This window comes from Microtus pennsylvanicus, chromosome X (genome assembly GCF_037038515.1).
Source record: "Microtus pennsylvanicus isolate mMicPen1 chromosome X, mMicPen1.hap1, whole genome shotgun sequence".
NCBI classification, from domain to species: domain Eukaryota; kingdom Metazoa; phylum Chordata; class Mammalia; order Rodentia; family Cricetidae; genus Microtus; species Microtus pennsylvanicus.
In genome coordinates, this window is record NC_134601.1 from 144170026 (window position 1) to 144188858 (window position 18833).

Here is an 18833-nt window from a genome sequence, read left to right on the forward strand (position 1 = left end):
ACTAGATCAAACTGGATCAGACCAGTGTAGACAGGTTCAAAACTGGATCAGACCAGTGTAGACAGGTTCCCAACTGGATCAGAGCAGATGTCAATGGTTCACACTGGATCTAACCAGTGTAGACAGGCTCAAAACTGGGTCCAACCGGATCAGACCGGCGCAGACAGGCTCCAAACGCCGCTTTCCCACAGGGGAGCGGCCGCCGGGCAGAGCGGTGACGCGGCCGAGATGGCGGGAGCCCCCCTGACGCAGGGTTGGGGGGCTCGGGCGGCTTCCGCTTCCGGGTCGGCACCCGGAAGTGCCCGCGCAGGGGTCGCCTTCCCGCCGCAGTCGCTGCGTCGTCGTCGTCGGCAGCAGCCGGAGCGGAGCGGCGATGGCGGAGGACGCAGCGGACCCCGCGGAGCTCGTGCCCGGCCTGGACGAGCAGTGGCGCCGGGTGCAGGACGGGCGGGGGCGTCCGCTGCGGGCCGGGGAGCGCTGGTGAGGCCGGGGGATGACGGCGGTGGGGGAGGGGAGGCCGCGGAGGCCGGGGGATGACGGCGGTGGGGGAGGGGAGGCCTCGGAGGCCGGGGGATGACGGCGGTGGCGGAGGCCGGGGGATGACGGCGGTGGGGGACGGGAGGCTGCGGAGGCCGGGGGATGACGGCGGTGGGGGAGGGGAGGCCGCGGAGGCCGGGGGATGACGCCTGTGGCCGAGGCAGGGGGATGACGCCTGTGGCGGAGGGGAGGCTTCGGAGGCCGGGGGATGACGGCGGTGGGGGAGGGGAGGCTGCGGAGGCCGGGGGATGACGGCGGTGGGGGAGGGGAGGCTTCGGAGGCCGGGGGATGACGCCGGGGGGGGGAGGGGAGGCTGCGGAGGCCGGGGGATGACGCCGGTGGGGGAGGGGAGGCTGCGGAGGCCGGGGGATGACGGCGGTGGCGGAGGGGAGGCTGCGGAGGCCGGGGGATGACGCCTGTGGGGGAGGGGAGGCTTCGGAGGCCGGGGGATGACGCCTGTGGCCGAGGCAGGGGGATGACGCCTGTGGGGGAGGGGAGGCTTCGGAGGCCGGGGGATGACGGCGGTGGGGGAGGGGAGGCTGCGGAGGCCGGGGGATGACGGCGGTGGGGGAGGGGAGGCTGCGGAGGCCGGGGGATGACGCCTGTGGCCGAGGCCGGGGGATGACGCCGGTGGCGGAGGGGAGGCTGCGGAGGCCGGGGGATGACGGCGGTGGGGGAGGGGAGGCTGCGGAGGCCGGGGGATGACGCCGGTGGCGGAGGGGAGGCTGCGGAGGCCGGGGGATGACGGCGGTGGGGGAGGGGAGGCCTCGGAGGCCGGGGGATGACGCCTGTGGGGGAGGGGAGGCTTCGGAGGCCGGGGGATGACGCCTGTGGCCGAGGCAGGGGGATGACGCCTGTGGGGGAGGGGAGGCTTCGGAGGCCGGGGGATGACGGCGGTGGGGGAGGGGAGGCTTCGGAGGCCGGGGGATGACGCCTGTGGGGGAGGGGAGGCTTCGGAGGCCGGGGGATGACGCCAGGGGCCGAGGCAGGGGGATGACGCCTGTGGCGGAGGCAGGGGGATGACGCCTGTGGCAGAGGCAGGGGGATGACGCCGGTGGCCGAGGCCGGGGGATGACGCCTGTGGCAGAGGCAGGGGGATGACGCCTGTGGCCGAGGCGGAGGGGGAGGGGAGGCCTCGGAGGCCGGGGGATGACGCCAGGGGCCGAGGCAGGGAGATGACGCCTGTGGCGGAGGCAGGGGGATGTCGCCGGTGGCCGAGGCAGGGGGATGACGCCTGTGGCCGAGGCAGGGGGATGACGCCTGTGGCCGAGGCAGGGGGATGACGCCTGTGGCCGAGGCGGAGGGGGAGGGGAGGCCTCGGAGGCCGGGGGATGGCCGCGTCTTCTGGGCACGGGGTGCGGGGACGGCGGCCTGGCTGGGGGCGGGGCTCCGTGCTGAGCTGGGGGCGGGGCTTGGGTGACGTCACCGAGGGGCTGGGGGAGCGCTGGTGAGGCGGGGGCCTGAGAACAAGCGGTGCGAGGCAGGGGGATGACGTTCGTGGCCGAGGCGGGGGTGAGGGAGAGGTCTCGGAGGCCGGGGGATGGCCGCGTCTTCTGGGCACGGGGTGCGGGGACGGCGGCCCGGCTGGGGGCGGGGCTCCGTGCCGAGGTGGGGGCGGGGCTTGGGTGACGTCACCGAGGGGCGGGGGGGAGGCGGCCGCGCGGGCGTCCGTGTCCGCGGGGGCCTGAGAAGAAGCGGTGCGAGGCAGGGGGATGACGTTTGTGATTGAGGCGGGGTGCAGGGCAAGGCCTCGGAGGCCGGGGGATGGCCGCGTCCGAGGAGGGGGTGAGGGACAGTTCTCGGAGACAGGGGGATGGCCGCGTCTTCTGGGCACTGGGTGCGGGGACGGCGGCTCGGCGCATGCAGCCCGACTGGGGGCGGGGCGTGGGTGACGTAACCTTGCGTCGGTGGGCGGGGCTGGGGGACGGGTCTCTGAGCCTGGGAACGAGGCTCAGCGATGACGTAGGGTGAACTGTGCTGGAGGAGGGCGGGGCTGGGGCCGAGGAGCGGTGGGCGGGGCTGAGGACGGCGCCGTCTCCCGGGAACGAGGCTAAGAGATGACGTAGGGTGAACTGTGCTGCCGGAGGGCGGGGCTGGGGCCGAGGAGCGGTGGGCGGGGCTGGGCGACGTAACCCTGCGTCGGTGGGCGGGGCTGAGGACGGCGCCGTCTCCTGGGATCGAGGCTAAGAGATGACGTAGCGCGATCGGTGGTGCGGGAGGGCGGGGCTGGGGGACGGGGCCGGCTCCTGGGAACGAGGCTCAGCGATGACATAGCGCGAACGGTGCTGCAGGAGGGCGGGGCTGGGGCCGAGGAGCGGTGGGCGGGGCTGGGCGACGTAACCCTACGTCGGTAGGCGGGGCTTAGCACGGCGCCGTCTCCTGGGAACGAGGCTGAGCGATGACGTAGCTCGAACGGTGCTGCCGGACGGCGGCTGCGAGGGCGGAAAATGGCGCCGGCCACGGAGCCGAGAGGGTGACGCGATGACGTAGGGCGAACGGTGGTCGCGGAGGGCGGGGCTGGAGCCGAGGAGCGGTGGGCGGGGCGTGGGCGACGTAACCCTGCGTCGGTGGGCGGGGCCCGGCTCCTGGGAACGAGGCTCAGCGATGACGTAGCGCGGGACGGTGGCCCCCGAGGGCCGAAAATGGCGCCTGCCAAAGGAGCCGCGATCGTTTATGGTTTTTATTTGTTTTTATTTATTGTTTTATTTTATTTATTTTTATTTATTTACTTATTTATTTTGGTTTTTCGAGACAGGGTTTCCCTGTGGCTCTGGAGCCCGTCCCGGAAGGAATTAACGCAGTTGAACCAACTAAATAGCGACTTCGGATCCTAGGACGAGGAAAAAATAAATAAATATTATTTTTTTAAAAAAAAATCAGGGTCCTTGCTCATAATTTCTTTCGCTGTCAATTGCATTGGGGAGAAATAAAAATAAAACCAGTGAGATTTGGACGTAGGCCAGCCGATAATTATAGCTACTATATAATATTTATAATAATAATAATTATTATTATATATAATAATTTCCTATTTGGGATAAATTTTAACGTGGTCACGAAGGAATATCCCTCGTGGGATGAAAAGGGCATGCTAAAAATTTAGGGATAAATATTTTCGTCTGTTTTAAAATAAAATAAAAATAATCCTTAAAAAACATGAATGTACAAATTAAAATTGTAATAAAATAATGATAATTAATAACAAAAAGAAATAGTCGTGTTATAAAAATTAAATTTATAATAATAATAGAAGAAACCATTGTATAAAAATTAAATGTGTAACAAGAATGCCAATGAAGTCCATAGTTGAAATAGAAATAACCAAAATAAAATGATATAAAATGGATTATTAATTAAAATGATATTGGAAAAATCAGAATAGAGCCAACGGATACAGTGTGTTCGGTTTGGGGGGAATCCAAGGGCAAACAGAGACGTCTCTGTATTATTTTTATTATTATTTTATTATTTTTATGATTATTTTGCCCCCCCCCCTTTTTTTTGGAGGCCGGGTCTCGGGGAACTCGGAAATCTGGCTGCTGCTGCTTATGAGTTTATTTATTATTATTTATTTACTATTATTTATTTATTTATTTCCATGAGTTTATTTCAAAGAAAAAAATTGCACATTACCTTAAAAAAAATCCTGTGCCCCCCTCTCTGTGCTTCATGGGAAACGGTCACCCTCAATTCTGCATGAAATCAGGCTGTTCTCACAGGTTTTATTATCATATTTATTTATTTTATTTTTCATTATTTTTCTTTTTTTCATTATCATATATATTTTTTCCTTTTTCATTATCATATTTCTTTTTTTCTTTTTTCATTATCATATTTATTTCTTTTTTATTATCATATTTATTTTATTTTTCATTATTTTTCTTTTTTTCATTATCATATATTTTTTCCTTATTTTTCTTTTTTTCATTATATTTATTTATTTTTTATTATCATTTATTTATTTTCGTTATTTTTTTCATTATCATATTTATTTATTTTTTTCGCTTATTTGTTATATTTAGACCGTGAGCTGGGACAGGATAATAAACGGTTTCTCTGTCGGGTGGAATTTGAATTTCTATGGCAGGACGATCAATCGATGAGGGTGGAATGGGAGACATTCACCTGGGTCGGCGGACGATGGCTCTGTCTGCCGGGTTCCTCAAACGGGGAGAGGCGAGTTCTTAAAATACATATATATGATATAAATATAATATATAATTATTTAAATATAATATACATCATATATTATGATATATTTATGTATTATTATATTTGTATAATATCATATATAATTATATAAATTTAATATATAAATATTACACATATCATATTATAATATATTTATGTATTATTATATATTTATATAATATCATATGTATAATTATATAAATTTAATATATAAACATAACATATATCATATTATAATATATTTATATATTATGTATTATATATTTATATAATATTACATATTATATATAATTATAAATTTAATACATAAATATTACATATATCATATTATAATATATTTATATATTATGTATTATATATTTATATAATATTACATACTATATATAATTATAAATTTAATATATAAATATAACATATCATATTATAATATATTTATATATTTATGTATTATTATACATAATTATATATTGTGTATTATATATTTATATAATATTACATATTATATATAATTATATTATATATATCATGTCCATCTGTTTTCCAGGATGTCTCAGCCTCCTGTCTCATGCATAAATGGTAAAATATATATTATATTTATATTATATATAACTATATAAATTTAATATATAAATATAACATGTATCATTTTATATATTTATGTATCATATATAATTATATATTTATATAATATAATATTACATATTATATATAATTATATTATATATATCATGTCCATCCATTCCCCAGGATGTCTCACAGCCTCCTGTCTCATGCATAAATGGTAAAATATTATATATTATATAATATATATAATTATATATATGTATATGGCTTCCATTCTAACATTTTTTTCTCTAATCTCAGCGTCCTCCATCTTAAACTCTTGCTGTTATTTCCATTTTGGGGCCTTTTCTCGGTTTTCCCCACTTGACAGAGTTTCCCAGATAACAGGGCCAGTGGCGTGTGTCCGCGTGACCGAGGGGACAAATTACAGTTCCAAGATGAAGGATATCGTGATTTTATCATTATTTTATATTTATCATATATTTTATCAGAGTTCTCCAAAAAAAAAGAAATAGCCTCGATCCATTCTGAAAATAAACAGTAAGCAGACTGTTTTATAATTTTATTTATTATTTATTATTATTTTTTTAAATTTTTATTATTATTTTTCTAATTTGTTTTTTCAGACTGTTTTTTTTTTGTAGCTCACTGGGAGATGTCCACAAGGTCCTCAAAGCTTTGCTAATGACCTTTTAAATTTTTTTATTTTTATTTACTTTTATTTTTTTTAATTTAATTTAATTTTTTTTATTTCTACTTCTTTTTCAGACTGTTTTTTTTTGTAGCTCATTGGGAGATGTCCACAAGGTCCTCAAAGCTTTGCTAATGACCTTTTAAATTTTTTTATTTTTATTTTTATTTACTTTTATTTTTTTTTAATTTTAATTTTATTTTTATTTTTACTTTTTTTTCAGACTTTTTTTTTTGTAGCTCATTGGGAGATGTCCACAAGGTCCTCAAAGCTTTGCTAATGACCTTTTAAATTTTTTTTTATTTTTATTTACTTTTATTTTTTTTAATTTTTATTTTTTTTTTATTTTTACTTTTTTTTCAGACTTTTTTTTTTGTAGCTCATTGGGAGATGTCCACAAGGTCCTCAAGGCTTAGCTAATGACCTTTTAAATTACCCTGCGGGGAGTGGATCTTCTTTGCCGTGAGGAAAACAGTTTTGGAACTCAGTCCAGGTGGTGGGGACGCTAAATATCGGGAATGGACTCGGTGTCAATGAATCATTCGTTTTAAAATGGGTTTTTTATGTCAATTTCAAATAATTAAAATAAAATGACCACACCAGAGTGGGTTGGAGATTAAACCCGGTTTGTCTCTCCTGTTGGAGTTGTTACAAATGTGTCCTGCCAAGCTTTTCTGCTTATCTGAATTAGGTCAGAGCAAAGTTTCTCAATGTTGATCCGGTTTGGAAGCGGTCTACACTGGTTTGATCCAGTTTGAACCAGTCTGATCCGGTCTGATCCAGTTGGATCCAGTTTTGAAGCACTCTACACTGGTTTGATCCAGTTTAAACCAGTTTGATCCAGTTTTGAACCTGTCTACACTGGTTTGATCCGGTTTGAACCAGTTTGATCCGGTCTGATCCAGTTTTGAACCTGTCTACACTGGTTTGATCCAGTTTAAACCAGTTTGATCATGTCTGATCCACTTTTGAACCTGTCTATACTGGTTTGATCCAGTTTGAACCGGTCTGATCCAGTTTTGAACCTGTCTACACTGGTTTGATCCAGTTTGAAACAGTTTGATCCGGTCTGATCCAGCTTGTTCCAGTTTTGAAGTGGTCTACACTGGTTTGATCCAGTTTGAACCAGTTTGATCCGGTCTGGTCCAGCTTGATCCAGTTTTAAAGCAGTCTACACTGGCTTGATCCAGTTTAAACCAGTTTGATCCAGTCTGATCCAGTTTTGAACTCGTCTACACTGGTTTGATCCAGTTTGAACAAGTTTGATCCGGTCTGATCCAGCTTGATCCAGTTTTAAAGCAGTCTACACTGGTTTGACCCAGTTTGAACCAGTTTGATCTAGTCTGATCCAGTTTTGAACCTGTCTACACTGGTTTGATCCAGTTTGAACCGGTCTGATCCGGTTGGATCCGGTTTTGATACGTTTGCTGCCCTGGGTGGGCGCGTAAACTCAAGGATTCGCTGCTCCCTGTGCATCTGCGTCGGTGTCTCCCGCGTCTCCCGGGCGGCAAATTAATGTCCTCGATTAATTTACCGATTAAACGTCTGCAGGGCAGTGATGGGGGGAGGGGCAAACCACCTGACCCAGCCCTAAAGGTGTCGAGACCGCAGTCTTTTTAAATATTTATTTATTAATTATGTGGGCAATATTCTAATTTTTATATTTATTTATTATGTATACAGTATTCTAATTTTATATTTATTTATTATGCATGCGATATTCTAATTTTATATTTATTATGTATACAATATTCTTATTTTATATTTATTTATTAGGTATACAATATTCTAATTTTTATATTTATTTATTATGTATGCAACATTCTAATTTTTACATTTATTTATCATGTATGCAATATTCTAATTTTTATATTTATTTATTATGCATACAACATTCTAATTTTTATATTTATTTATTATGCATGCAATATTCTAATTTTTATATTTATTTATTATGTATGCAACATTCTAATTTTACATTTATTTATCATGTATGCAATATTCTAATTTTTATATTTATTTATTATGCATACAACATTCTAATTTTTATATTTATTTATTATGCATACAATATTCTAATTTTTATATCTATTTATTATGTATACAACATTCTAATTTTTATGTTTATTTATCATGTATGAAATATTCTAATTTTATATTTATTTATTATGTATACAATATTCTAATTTTTATATTTATTTTTATGTATACAATATTCTAATTTTATATTTATTTATTATGTATACAATATTCTGTCTGTATCCCTGAAGGCCAGAAGAGGGCACCAGACTCCATCCCAGATGCCTGTGATCCACCCTGGGGTGGCCAGGACTCGAACCCAGGACCTCAGGAATAGCAGGCGGTGCTCTAACCACTGAGCCACCCCCCGGCCCCCTAAATATTATTTTTTATATTTATTTATTTATTATTCATACAGTATTCTGTCTGCCTGCAGACCCCATGACAGATGGTTGTGAGCCACCATGGGGTTGCCGGGACTCGAACCCAGGACCTGGAAGAGCAGGCGGTGCTCTAACCACTGAGCCGTCTCTCCAGCCCCCGAAAGTTTAGTTCTTATGACAATGATTTATCTACACATTGGAATCCAGGGCGGAAATATCCAGGGCACAGACAACTTCCTACCGGGAGTCCTGGTGCTGGCTGATCTGGGTGCTGAGTCCTGGGTACTGGGTGCTGGCTGATCTGGGTGCTGAGTCCTGGGTGCTGGGTGCTGGGTGATCCTGGTGCTGGCTGATCTGGGTCCTGGGTGCTGAGTCCTGGGTGCTGGGTGATCTGGGTACTGGGTGCTGAGTCCTGGTGCTGGGTGATCTGGGTGCTGAGTCCTGGGTACTGGGTGCTGGGTGATCCGGGTGCTGGCTGATCTGGGTGCTGAGTCCTGGGTACTGGGTGCTGGGTGATCCTGGTGCTGGCTGATCTGGGTGCTGGGTGATCTGGGTGCTGGGTGATCCGGGTGCTGGGTGATCCGGGTGCTGGGTGCTGGGTGATCCGGGTGCTGGGTGCTGGGTGATCCGGGTGCTGGCTGATCTGGGTGCTGGGTGATCTGGGTGCTGGGTGATCCGGGTGTTGGGTGATCCGGGTGCTGGGTGCTGGGTGATCCGGGTGCTGGGTGCTGGGTGATCCGGGTGCTGGGTGCTGGGTGATCCGGGTGCTGGCTGATCTGGGTGCTGGGTGCTGGGTGATCCGGGTGCTGGCTGATCTGGGTGCTGGGTGCTGAGTCCTGGGTGCTGGGTGATCTGGGTGCTGGGTGCTGAGTCCTGGGTGCTGGGTGATCCGGGTGCTGGGTGATCCGAGTGCTGGGTGATCTGGGTGCTGGGTGATCCGGGTGCTGGTTGATCTGGGTGCTGGGTAATCTGGGTGCTGGGTGATGCAGGTGCTGGGTGATCTGGGTGCTGGCTGATCTGGGTGCTGGGTGATTTGGTACTGGGTGCTGGGTGATCCGGGTGCTGGGTGATCCGGGTGCTGGGTGATCCGGGTGCTGGGTGATCCGCGTGCTGGGTGATCTGGGTGCTGAGTCCTGGGTGCTGGGTGATCTGGGTGCTGGCTGATCCGGGTGCTGCGTGATCTGGGTGCTGGCTGATCCGGGTGCTGGGTGATCCGGGTGCTGGGTGATCTGGGTGCTGGCTGATCTGGGTGCTGAGTCCTGGGTGCTGGGTGATCCGGGTGCTGGGTGATACTGGTGCTGGCTGATCTGGGTGCCGGGTGATCTGGGTGCTGGATGCTGAGTCCTGAGTGCTGGCTGATCTGGATGCTGGGTGATCCGGGTGCTGGGTGCTGGGTGATCTGGGTGCTGGATGCTGAGTACTGGTTGCTGGCTGATCCGGGTGCTGGGTGATGCGGGTGCTGGGTGATCTGGGTGCTGGGTGCTGAGTCCTGAGTGCTGGCTGATCTGGATGCTGGGTGATCTGGGTGCTGGGTGCTGGGTGATCTGGGTGCTGGATGCTGAGTACTGGTTGCTGGGTGATCTGGGTGCTAGGTGATCCGGGTGCTGGGTGCTGAGTTGTGGGTGCTGAGTCCTCGGTGTTGGCTGATCTGGATGCTGGGTGATCTGGGTGCTGGGTGATCCGGGTGCTGGGTGCTGGGTGATCTGGGTGCTGGATGCTGAGTACTGGTTGCTGGGTGATCTGGGTACTGGGTGCTGAGTACTGGTTGCTGGCTGATCTGGGTGCTGGGTGATCTGGGTGCTGGGTGATCCGGGTGCTGGGTGATCCGGGTGCTGGGTGATCCGGGTGCTGGGTGATCTGGGTGCTGGATGCTGAGTACTGGTTGCTGGGTGATCTGGGTACTGGGTGCTGGGTGATCCGGGTGCTGGCTGATCTGGGTGCTGGGTGATCTGGGTGCTGGGTGATCCGGGTGCTGGGTGATCCGGGTGCTGGGTGCTGGGTGATCCGGGTGCTGGGTGCTGGCTGATCTGGGTGCTGGGTGCTGGGTGATCCGGGTGCTGCCTGATCTGGGTGCTGGGTGCTGAGTCCTGGGTGCTGGGTAATCCGGGTGCTGGGTGCTGAGTCCTGGGTGCTGGGTGATCCTGGTACTGAGAAATCAGTTTCATAGGACATTAATGTTGATCCGGTTTTGAACCCGTCTACACTGGTCTGATCCAGTTTGATCCAGTGTAGACAGGTTCAAAACCGGATCCAACTGGATCAGACCAGTGCAGACGGGTTCAAAACCGGTTCAAACTGGATCCGACCAGTGCAGACGGCTCCCAAACTGGATCCGACCAGTGCAGATGGGTTCAAAACCGGTTCAAACTGGATCCGACCAGTGCAGACGGGTTGAAAACTGGATCAAACTGGGTCAGACCACATCACACTGGCTCAAACTGGATCAAACCAGTGTAGACAGGTTCAAAATCGGATCCAACTGGATCAGACCGGATCAAACCGGATCAAACCGGATCAAACTGGTTCAAACTGAATCAGACCAGTGTAGATGGGTTCACGGTTCAAACTGGATCCGACCAGTGCAGACGGCTCCCAAACTGGACGTCCCTGGGGAAATAAACTTGGTTCTTCCGAGCTCTCGGGCCGGGCAGACGCCTGGCGGATCTTCGATCGCGTGCAAAATTTAATTTTATTTATTTATTTATTAATTAATTGATTGATTTATGTATTAATTCATTCATCCATTCATTCATTCATTTATTTTTATTCATTCATTTTTATTTATTTATTCATTCATTTATTCATCCATCCATTCATTCATTTATTTTGATTCATTCATTCATTCATTTATTAATTCATTCATTCATTTATTTTTATTCATTCATTCATTTTATTCATTCATTCATTCATTCATTTTTATTCATTCATTCATTTATTTATTCATTCATTTATTTTTATTTATTCATTCATTCATTCATTTATTCATTCATTCATTTATTTATTCATTCATTTATTTTTATTTATTCATTCATTCATTCAATTATTTTTATTTATTCATTCATTCATTCATTCATTTATTTTTATTCATTCATTTATTCATCCATCCATTCATTCATTCATCATTTTATTCATCCATTCATTCATTCATTTATTTTTATTTATTCATTCATTCATCCATTTATCTATTTATTTATTTTTATTTATTCATTCATTTATTTATTTGGTTTTCCGAGACAGGGTTTCCCTGTGGCTTTGCCTGTAAAATATAATTTTTTCCTGACGTTCCATTTAATAAACTATGAACCGGGAGGAGCGGGGAATTCTGGGAAATCTCGTCCGCCGCGTGTGACCCCAGCGTGGGGACCTCGTTCTGAAAAGGACGGCGGGAAAATAAAAAATTAAAATAAAAGTTAGCCCGAAATTTCAAATTAAAAGACACAGCAAAAATAAGATGAATTCAGAGTAGGCGGCCAGGGCCGGAGGGGCGGCTCAGTGGTTAGAGCGCGGCCTGCTCTGCCCCGGGTCCCGAGTTCGAGTCCCGGCCACCACAGAGTGGATCACAGGCGTCTGTGATGGGGACTGGCGCCCTCTGAATATTGTATACATAATAAATGAATTTAAAATTAAATATAAAAGAGAATTAGAATATTGTATACATAATAAATAAATATAAAAATTAGAATATTGTATACATGATAAATAAATATAAAAATTAGAATATCGTATACAGAATAAATAATTATAAAAATTAGAATATCGTATACAGAATAAATAATTATAAAAATTAGAATATCGTATACATAATAAATGAATATAAAATTAAAATATTGTATACATAATAAATGAATATAAAATTAGAATATTGTATACATAATAAGTGAATATAAAATTAAAATATTGTATACATAATGAATATAAAATTAGAATATCTTATGCATGATAAATAAATATAAAAATTAGAATATTGTATACATGATAAATAAATATAAAAATTAGAATATTGTATACATAATAAATAAGTAAATAAATAATTTAAAAAAATAACAATAAAATAAAAAAGTAAAACAAATAAAAATAAAAAAATAAAAAATTTTGCTTTTCCTTATTTTTTCAATGCTGATGAAAACTTATGTTTTTAATTTTATTTATTTATTTATTTTTATTTATTTTTATTATTATTACCTACTGCTGTATCGCTCGCTCCAAGCGATCACGTTTTGCCTCTGTCCGCGTTCCAGGTTCCTGGTGCAGCAGCGCTGGTTCCGCATTTTATTTTTTAATTTTATTTATTTATTTTTATTTTTATTATTATTATTATTACTGCTGTATCGCTGGCTCCCAAGCGATCACGTTTCGCCTGTGTCCGGGTTGCAGGTTCCTGGTGCAGCAGCGCTGGTTCCGCATTTTATTTTTTAATTTTATTTATTTATTTTTATTATTATTATTACTTCCTGCTGTATCGCTCGCTCCAAGCGGTCACGTTTCGCCTGTGTCCGGGTTGCAGGTTCCTGGTGCAGCAGCGCTGGTTCCGCATTTTATTTTTTAATTTTATTTATTTTTATTTTTATTATTATTATTATTACTGCTGTATCGCTCACTCCAAGCGGTCACGTTTCGCCTCTGTCCGCGTTCCAGGTTCCTGGTGCAGCAGCGCTGGTTCCGGCAGTGGGAGGCCTACGTGCGGGACGGGGACGCTGACGCCTTCCCGGGCTGCATCGACAACGCCGGGCTCTTCGAAGGTACCGGGAATCGGTGATGAATATTAATATTAGTGATATGAATATTAATGATGTGGATATGAATATTAATGATATAAACAGTAATGACATACATATTAGTGATATAGATATAAACACAACGCCGGGCTCTTCGAAGGTACCGGGAATCAGTGATGAATATTAATATTAGTGATATGAATATTAATGATGTGGATATGAATATTAATGATATAAACAGTAATGACATACATATTAGTGATGTAGACATGAATATTAATGATATGCGGGACGGGGACGCTGACGCCTTCCCGGGCTGCATCGACAACGCCGGGCTCTTCGAAGGTACCGGGAATCGGTGATGAATATTAATGATGTGGATATGAATATTAATGATGTGGATATGAATATTAATGGTGTATACATGAATATTAATGATGTGGATATGAACATTAATGATATGCGGGACGGGGACGCTGACGCCTTCCCGGGCTGCATCGACAACGCCGGGCTCTTCGAAGGTACCGGGCATCAGCGATGAATATTAATGATGTGGATATGAATATTAATGATGTGGACATGAATATTAATGATGTAGACACGAATATTAATGATGTAAATATGAATATTGATGATGTAAATATTAGTGATATGGATATAAACACCAATGACATAAATATTAATGACATAGATATGAATATTAATGATGTAGACATGAATATTAATGATGTGGACATGAATATTAATGATATAAACAGTAATGACATAAACATTAGTGATATAGATATAAACATTAATGATATGCGGGACCCGGATGCTGACGCCTCCCAGGGCTGCATCGACAACGCCGGGCTCTTCGAAGGTACCGGGCATTGGTGATGAATATTATGAATATTAATGATGTGGATATGAATATTAATGGTGTGGACATGAATATTAATGATGTGGATATGAACATTAATGATATGCGGGACGGGGACGCTGACGCCTTCCCGGGCTGCATCGACAACGCCGGGCTCTTCGAAGGTACCGGGCATCAGCGATGAATATTAATGATGTGGATATGAATATTAATGATGTGGACATGAATATTAATGATGTAGACACGAATATTAATGATGTAAATATGAATATTGATGATGTAAATATTAGTGATATGGATATAAACACCAATGACATAAATATTAATGACATAGATATGAATATTAATGATGTAGACATGAATATTAATGATGTGGACATGAATATTAATGATATAAACAGTAATGACATAAACATTAGTGATATAGATATAAACATTAATGATATGCGGGACCCGGATGCTGACGCCTCCCAGGGCTGCATCGACAACGCCGGGCTCTTCGAAGGTACCGGGAATCAGTGATGAATATTAATGATGTGGGCATGAATATTAATGATGGGGATGTGAATATTAATGATATAAACAGTAATGACATAAATATTAGTGATATAGATATTAGTGATATAAATATAAACACCAATGACATAAATATTAACGATATAGATATTAGTGATATAAATATTAACATTAATGATGTCAATATGAGTGATATAAATATGAATATTAATGATATAAATATTAGTGATATAAACATTAATGATATAAATATTAATGATATAAATATTAATGGTATAGATATTAGTGATATAGATATAAACATCAATGACATAAATATTAGTGATTTTAATATTAGTGATATAGACATGAATATTAATGACATAAATATGAGTGTTAATGATATAAATACGAATGTTAATTATATAAACATGAATATTAATGATATAAATATAAATATCAATGGTATAGATATTAATGATATAAATACAAACATTAATGACATAAATATTAATGATATAGATATGAATATCAATGATATAAGTATGAATATTAACGATATAAATACGAATGTTAATGATATAAGTATTAATGATGTAAATATAAACATTAATGATATGAGTATTAATGATATAAACATAGATATTGATGATATAAATATAAATATTGATGATATAAATATTAACGATATAGGTATGAATATTAATGATATAAATATGAATATCAATGACATAAACATAAATATTAATAATATAAATGCAAATATTAATCATATAAATGTTAATGATATAAATGTAAATATTAATAGCATAAATATAAATATTAATATCAACCATATAAATATAGATATTAATGATATAAATACACATATTAATAATATAAATATAAATATCAATGATATAAATATAAATATTAATGATATAGATATTAATAATATAAATATAATTCTGAAACCTAAATATTAACAGCATAATGATTACATTATTGTATATTATGTTATATATTCATAAATATTAATAAATATTGATATTTATTAATAAGTATTAATAAATATTTCTGAAACCCCTCACGCTGAGCCGCAGCAATGGAAATGAAACCGGGCTTTGTGTTGAATTAATTTCTCAAAACATCTATTTAAATATTTTTCTAAGCTTAGCCAGTGGTGGGGTGTGGCCAGAGTTAACAGTGCCTTTCTTCTTTTTAAATATTTATTTATGTATTTATCATGTATACAATATTCTAATTTTATATTTATTTATTATGTATACAATATTGTAATATTTATATTTATTTATTATGTAAACAATATTCTAATTTTTATATTTATTCATTATATATGCAATATTCTAATGTTATATTTATTTATTATGTATATGATATTCTAATAATTATATTTATTTATCATGTAGACAATATTTTTATATTAATTCATTTTGTATACAATATTCTAATTTTTAATATTTATTTATTATGTATACAATATTCTGTCTTTGTATCTGTAATTCTTTTTATATTTACTTATCATGTATACAATATTCTAATTTATTTATGTATTTATTTATTTATTTATTTATTATGGATACAATATTCATCACAGATGGTTGTGAGCCACCCTGTGGTGGCCGGGACTCGAACTCAGGACCTGGGGGCGAGCAGGCCGTGCTCTAACCACTGAGCCGCCCCTCCAGCCCCCTGAATATTATTTTTTATATTTATTAATTTATTATGTATACATTATTCTAATTTTTATATTTATTGATTATGTATACAATATTATTTTTATATTTATTAATTTATTATGCATATGATATTTTTTATATTTATTAATTTATTATGTATACAATATTATTTTTATATTTATTAATTTATTATGCATACGATATTATTTTTATATTTATTAATTTATTATGTACACAATATTATTTTTACATTTATTAATTTATTATGTATACAATATTATCTTTCATATTTATTAATTTATTCCGCGTACACCGTTCCGTCTGCAGATCGGATCAGCTGGCATCTCCGCGAGGGCCTGCGCGAGGGCGAGGACTTCGTGCTGCTCCCGGCGACCGCGTGGGACGAGCTGGTCGGCTGGTACGGCCTGGAGGAGGGGCAGCCGCCGATCGAGCGCAAGGTAGATGCGCGATATGCTAATTTATTTATTCATTATGTGCACGATATTCTAATTTATTCATTATGCATGCAATATTCTAATTTATTTATTCATTATGTACACGATATTCTAATTTATTAATGATGTGTACACTATTCTAATATATTATGTATGCAATATTCTAATTTGTTTATTATGTATGCAATATTCTAATTTATTTATTAATTATGCACACAACATTCTAATTTGCTTATTATGTATACAATATTCCAATTTATTCGTTATGTGCACAATATTCTAATTTATCCATTATGCATGCAATATTCTAATTTATTTATTCATTATGTACACGATATTCTAATTTATTAATGATGTGTACACTATTCTAATATATTATGTATGCAATATTCTAATTTGTTTATTATGTATGCAATATTCTAATTTATTTATTAATTATGCACACAACATTCTAATTTGCTTATTATGTATACAATATTCCAATTTATTCGTTATGTGCACAATATTCTAATTTATCCATTATGTGTGCAATATGCTAATTTATTTATTCATTATGTGCATGATATTCTAATTTATTCATTATGTGTACACTATTCTAATTTATTATGTATGCAATATTCTAATTTATTTATTATGTATGCAATATTCTAATTTATTTATTAATCATGCACACAACATTCTAATTTACTTATTATGTATACAATATTCCAATTTATTTGTTATGTGTACAATATTCTAATTTAGCCATTATGTGTGCAATATTCTTATTTATTTATTCATTATGCACACGATGTTCTAATTTTACATTTATTTATTTATTCATTGTGCATACAATATTCTAATTTTTACATTTATTCATTATGTGTACAGTATTCTAATTTTTATATTTATCTTTTATTCATTACGTATACGATATTCTAATTTTTATTTTTATTTATTATGTATGCAATATTCTAATTTATTTATTTATTCATTATGTATATAATATTTTAATTTTTATATTTATTTATGTATTCATCACGTACACCATATTCCAACTCTCTTTTATATTTATTTATTCATCATGCATACAATATTCTAATTTTACATTTATTTATTTACTCATTGTGCATACAATATTCTAATTTTTATATTTATTCATCATGCATACAATATTCTAATTTTATATTTATTATGTATACAATATTCTAATTTTATATTTATTTATCATGCATACAATATTCTAATTTTATATTTATTATGTATACAATATTATAATTTTATATTAATTACGCACGCAATATTCTAATTTTATATTTATTGTGTACACCATATTCTAATTTTATATGTATTTATTATGTGTATAATATTATAATTTTATATTTATTTATTATGCACACAATATTCTAATTTTATATGTATTTATTATATAGACAGTATTATAATTTTATATTATTTATTTATCCCCCCAGGTCGTAGAACTCTGCGGCCTGCACCGGGTGGAGCTCTACCCCCTCGAGCTGCTCCTGGTGCAGCACAGCGACATGGAGACCGCGCTCACCATCCGCTTCAGCCAGACGGACTCCGTGGGTGAGGCTCGGGGCACCCGGGACTCGAACTCGGGGCCCCTGGGATCCAGATGGCCGTGAGCCACCACGGGGTTCCCGGGACTCGAACTCGGGCCTCTGGGGCGGCCGGGACTCGAACCCAGGGCCCCTGGGATCAAGATGGCCGTGAGCCACCACAGGGCGGCCGGGACTCGAACTCGGGGCCCCTGGGATCCAGATGGCCGTGAGCCACCACGGGGCGGCCGGGACTCGAACTCGGGGCCCCTGGGATCCAGATGGCCGTGAGCCATCACGGGGCGGGCGGGACTCGAACTCGGGGCCTCGGGAAGTGGAGGATTAAAACGGCTATGAGTGTGTTAAGTCTACACGGGTTTGATCCAGTTGGAACCAGTTTGATCCGGTCTGATCCGGTTTGATCCGGTTTTGAACCTGTCTACACTGCTTTGATCCAGTTTGAACCAGTTTGATCCGGTCTGATCCAGTCTGATCCGGTTTGATCCCTTTTTTGAACCCATCTATACTGGTTTGATCCAGTTTGAACCAGTTTGATCTGGTCTGATCCGGTTTGATCCGGTTTTGAACCTATCTACACTGGTCTGATCCAGTTTGATCCGGTCTGATCCAGCCTGATCCGGTTTGATCCCTTTTTTGAACCCATCTATACTGATTTGATCCAGTTTTATCCGGTCTGATCC

The 18833-nt window shown here is 41.3% G+C and overlaps 1 protein-coding gene across 1 annotated transcript in view; it reads left to right on the forward strand.

The window, feature by feature from the left end:
* Window positions 1-306: 306 nt before the first annotated feature.
* Usp11 (ubiquitin specific peptidase 11) overlaps window positions 307-18833 on the forward strand; it is a 147052-nt gene continuing 128525 nt past the window's right edge. Inside the window, exons 1-4 of the mRNA XM_075958311.1 lie at window positions 307-480; window positions 13021-13124; window positions 16464-16594; window positions 18043-18160. Coding sequence (XP_075814426.1) covers window positions 374-480; window positions 13021-13124; window positions 16464-16594; window positions 18043-18160 — 460 coding nt within the window. The 5' untranslated portion in view covers window positions 307-373. The remainder of the gene's footprint in view (window positions 481-13020; window positions 13125-16463; window positions 16595-18042; window positions 18161-18833) is intronic.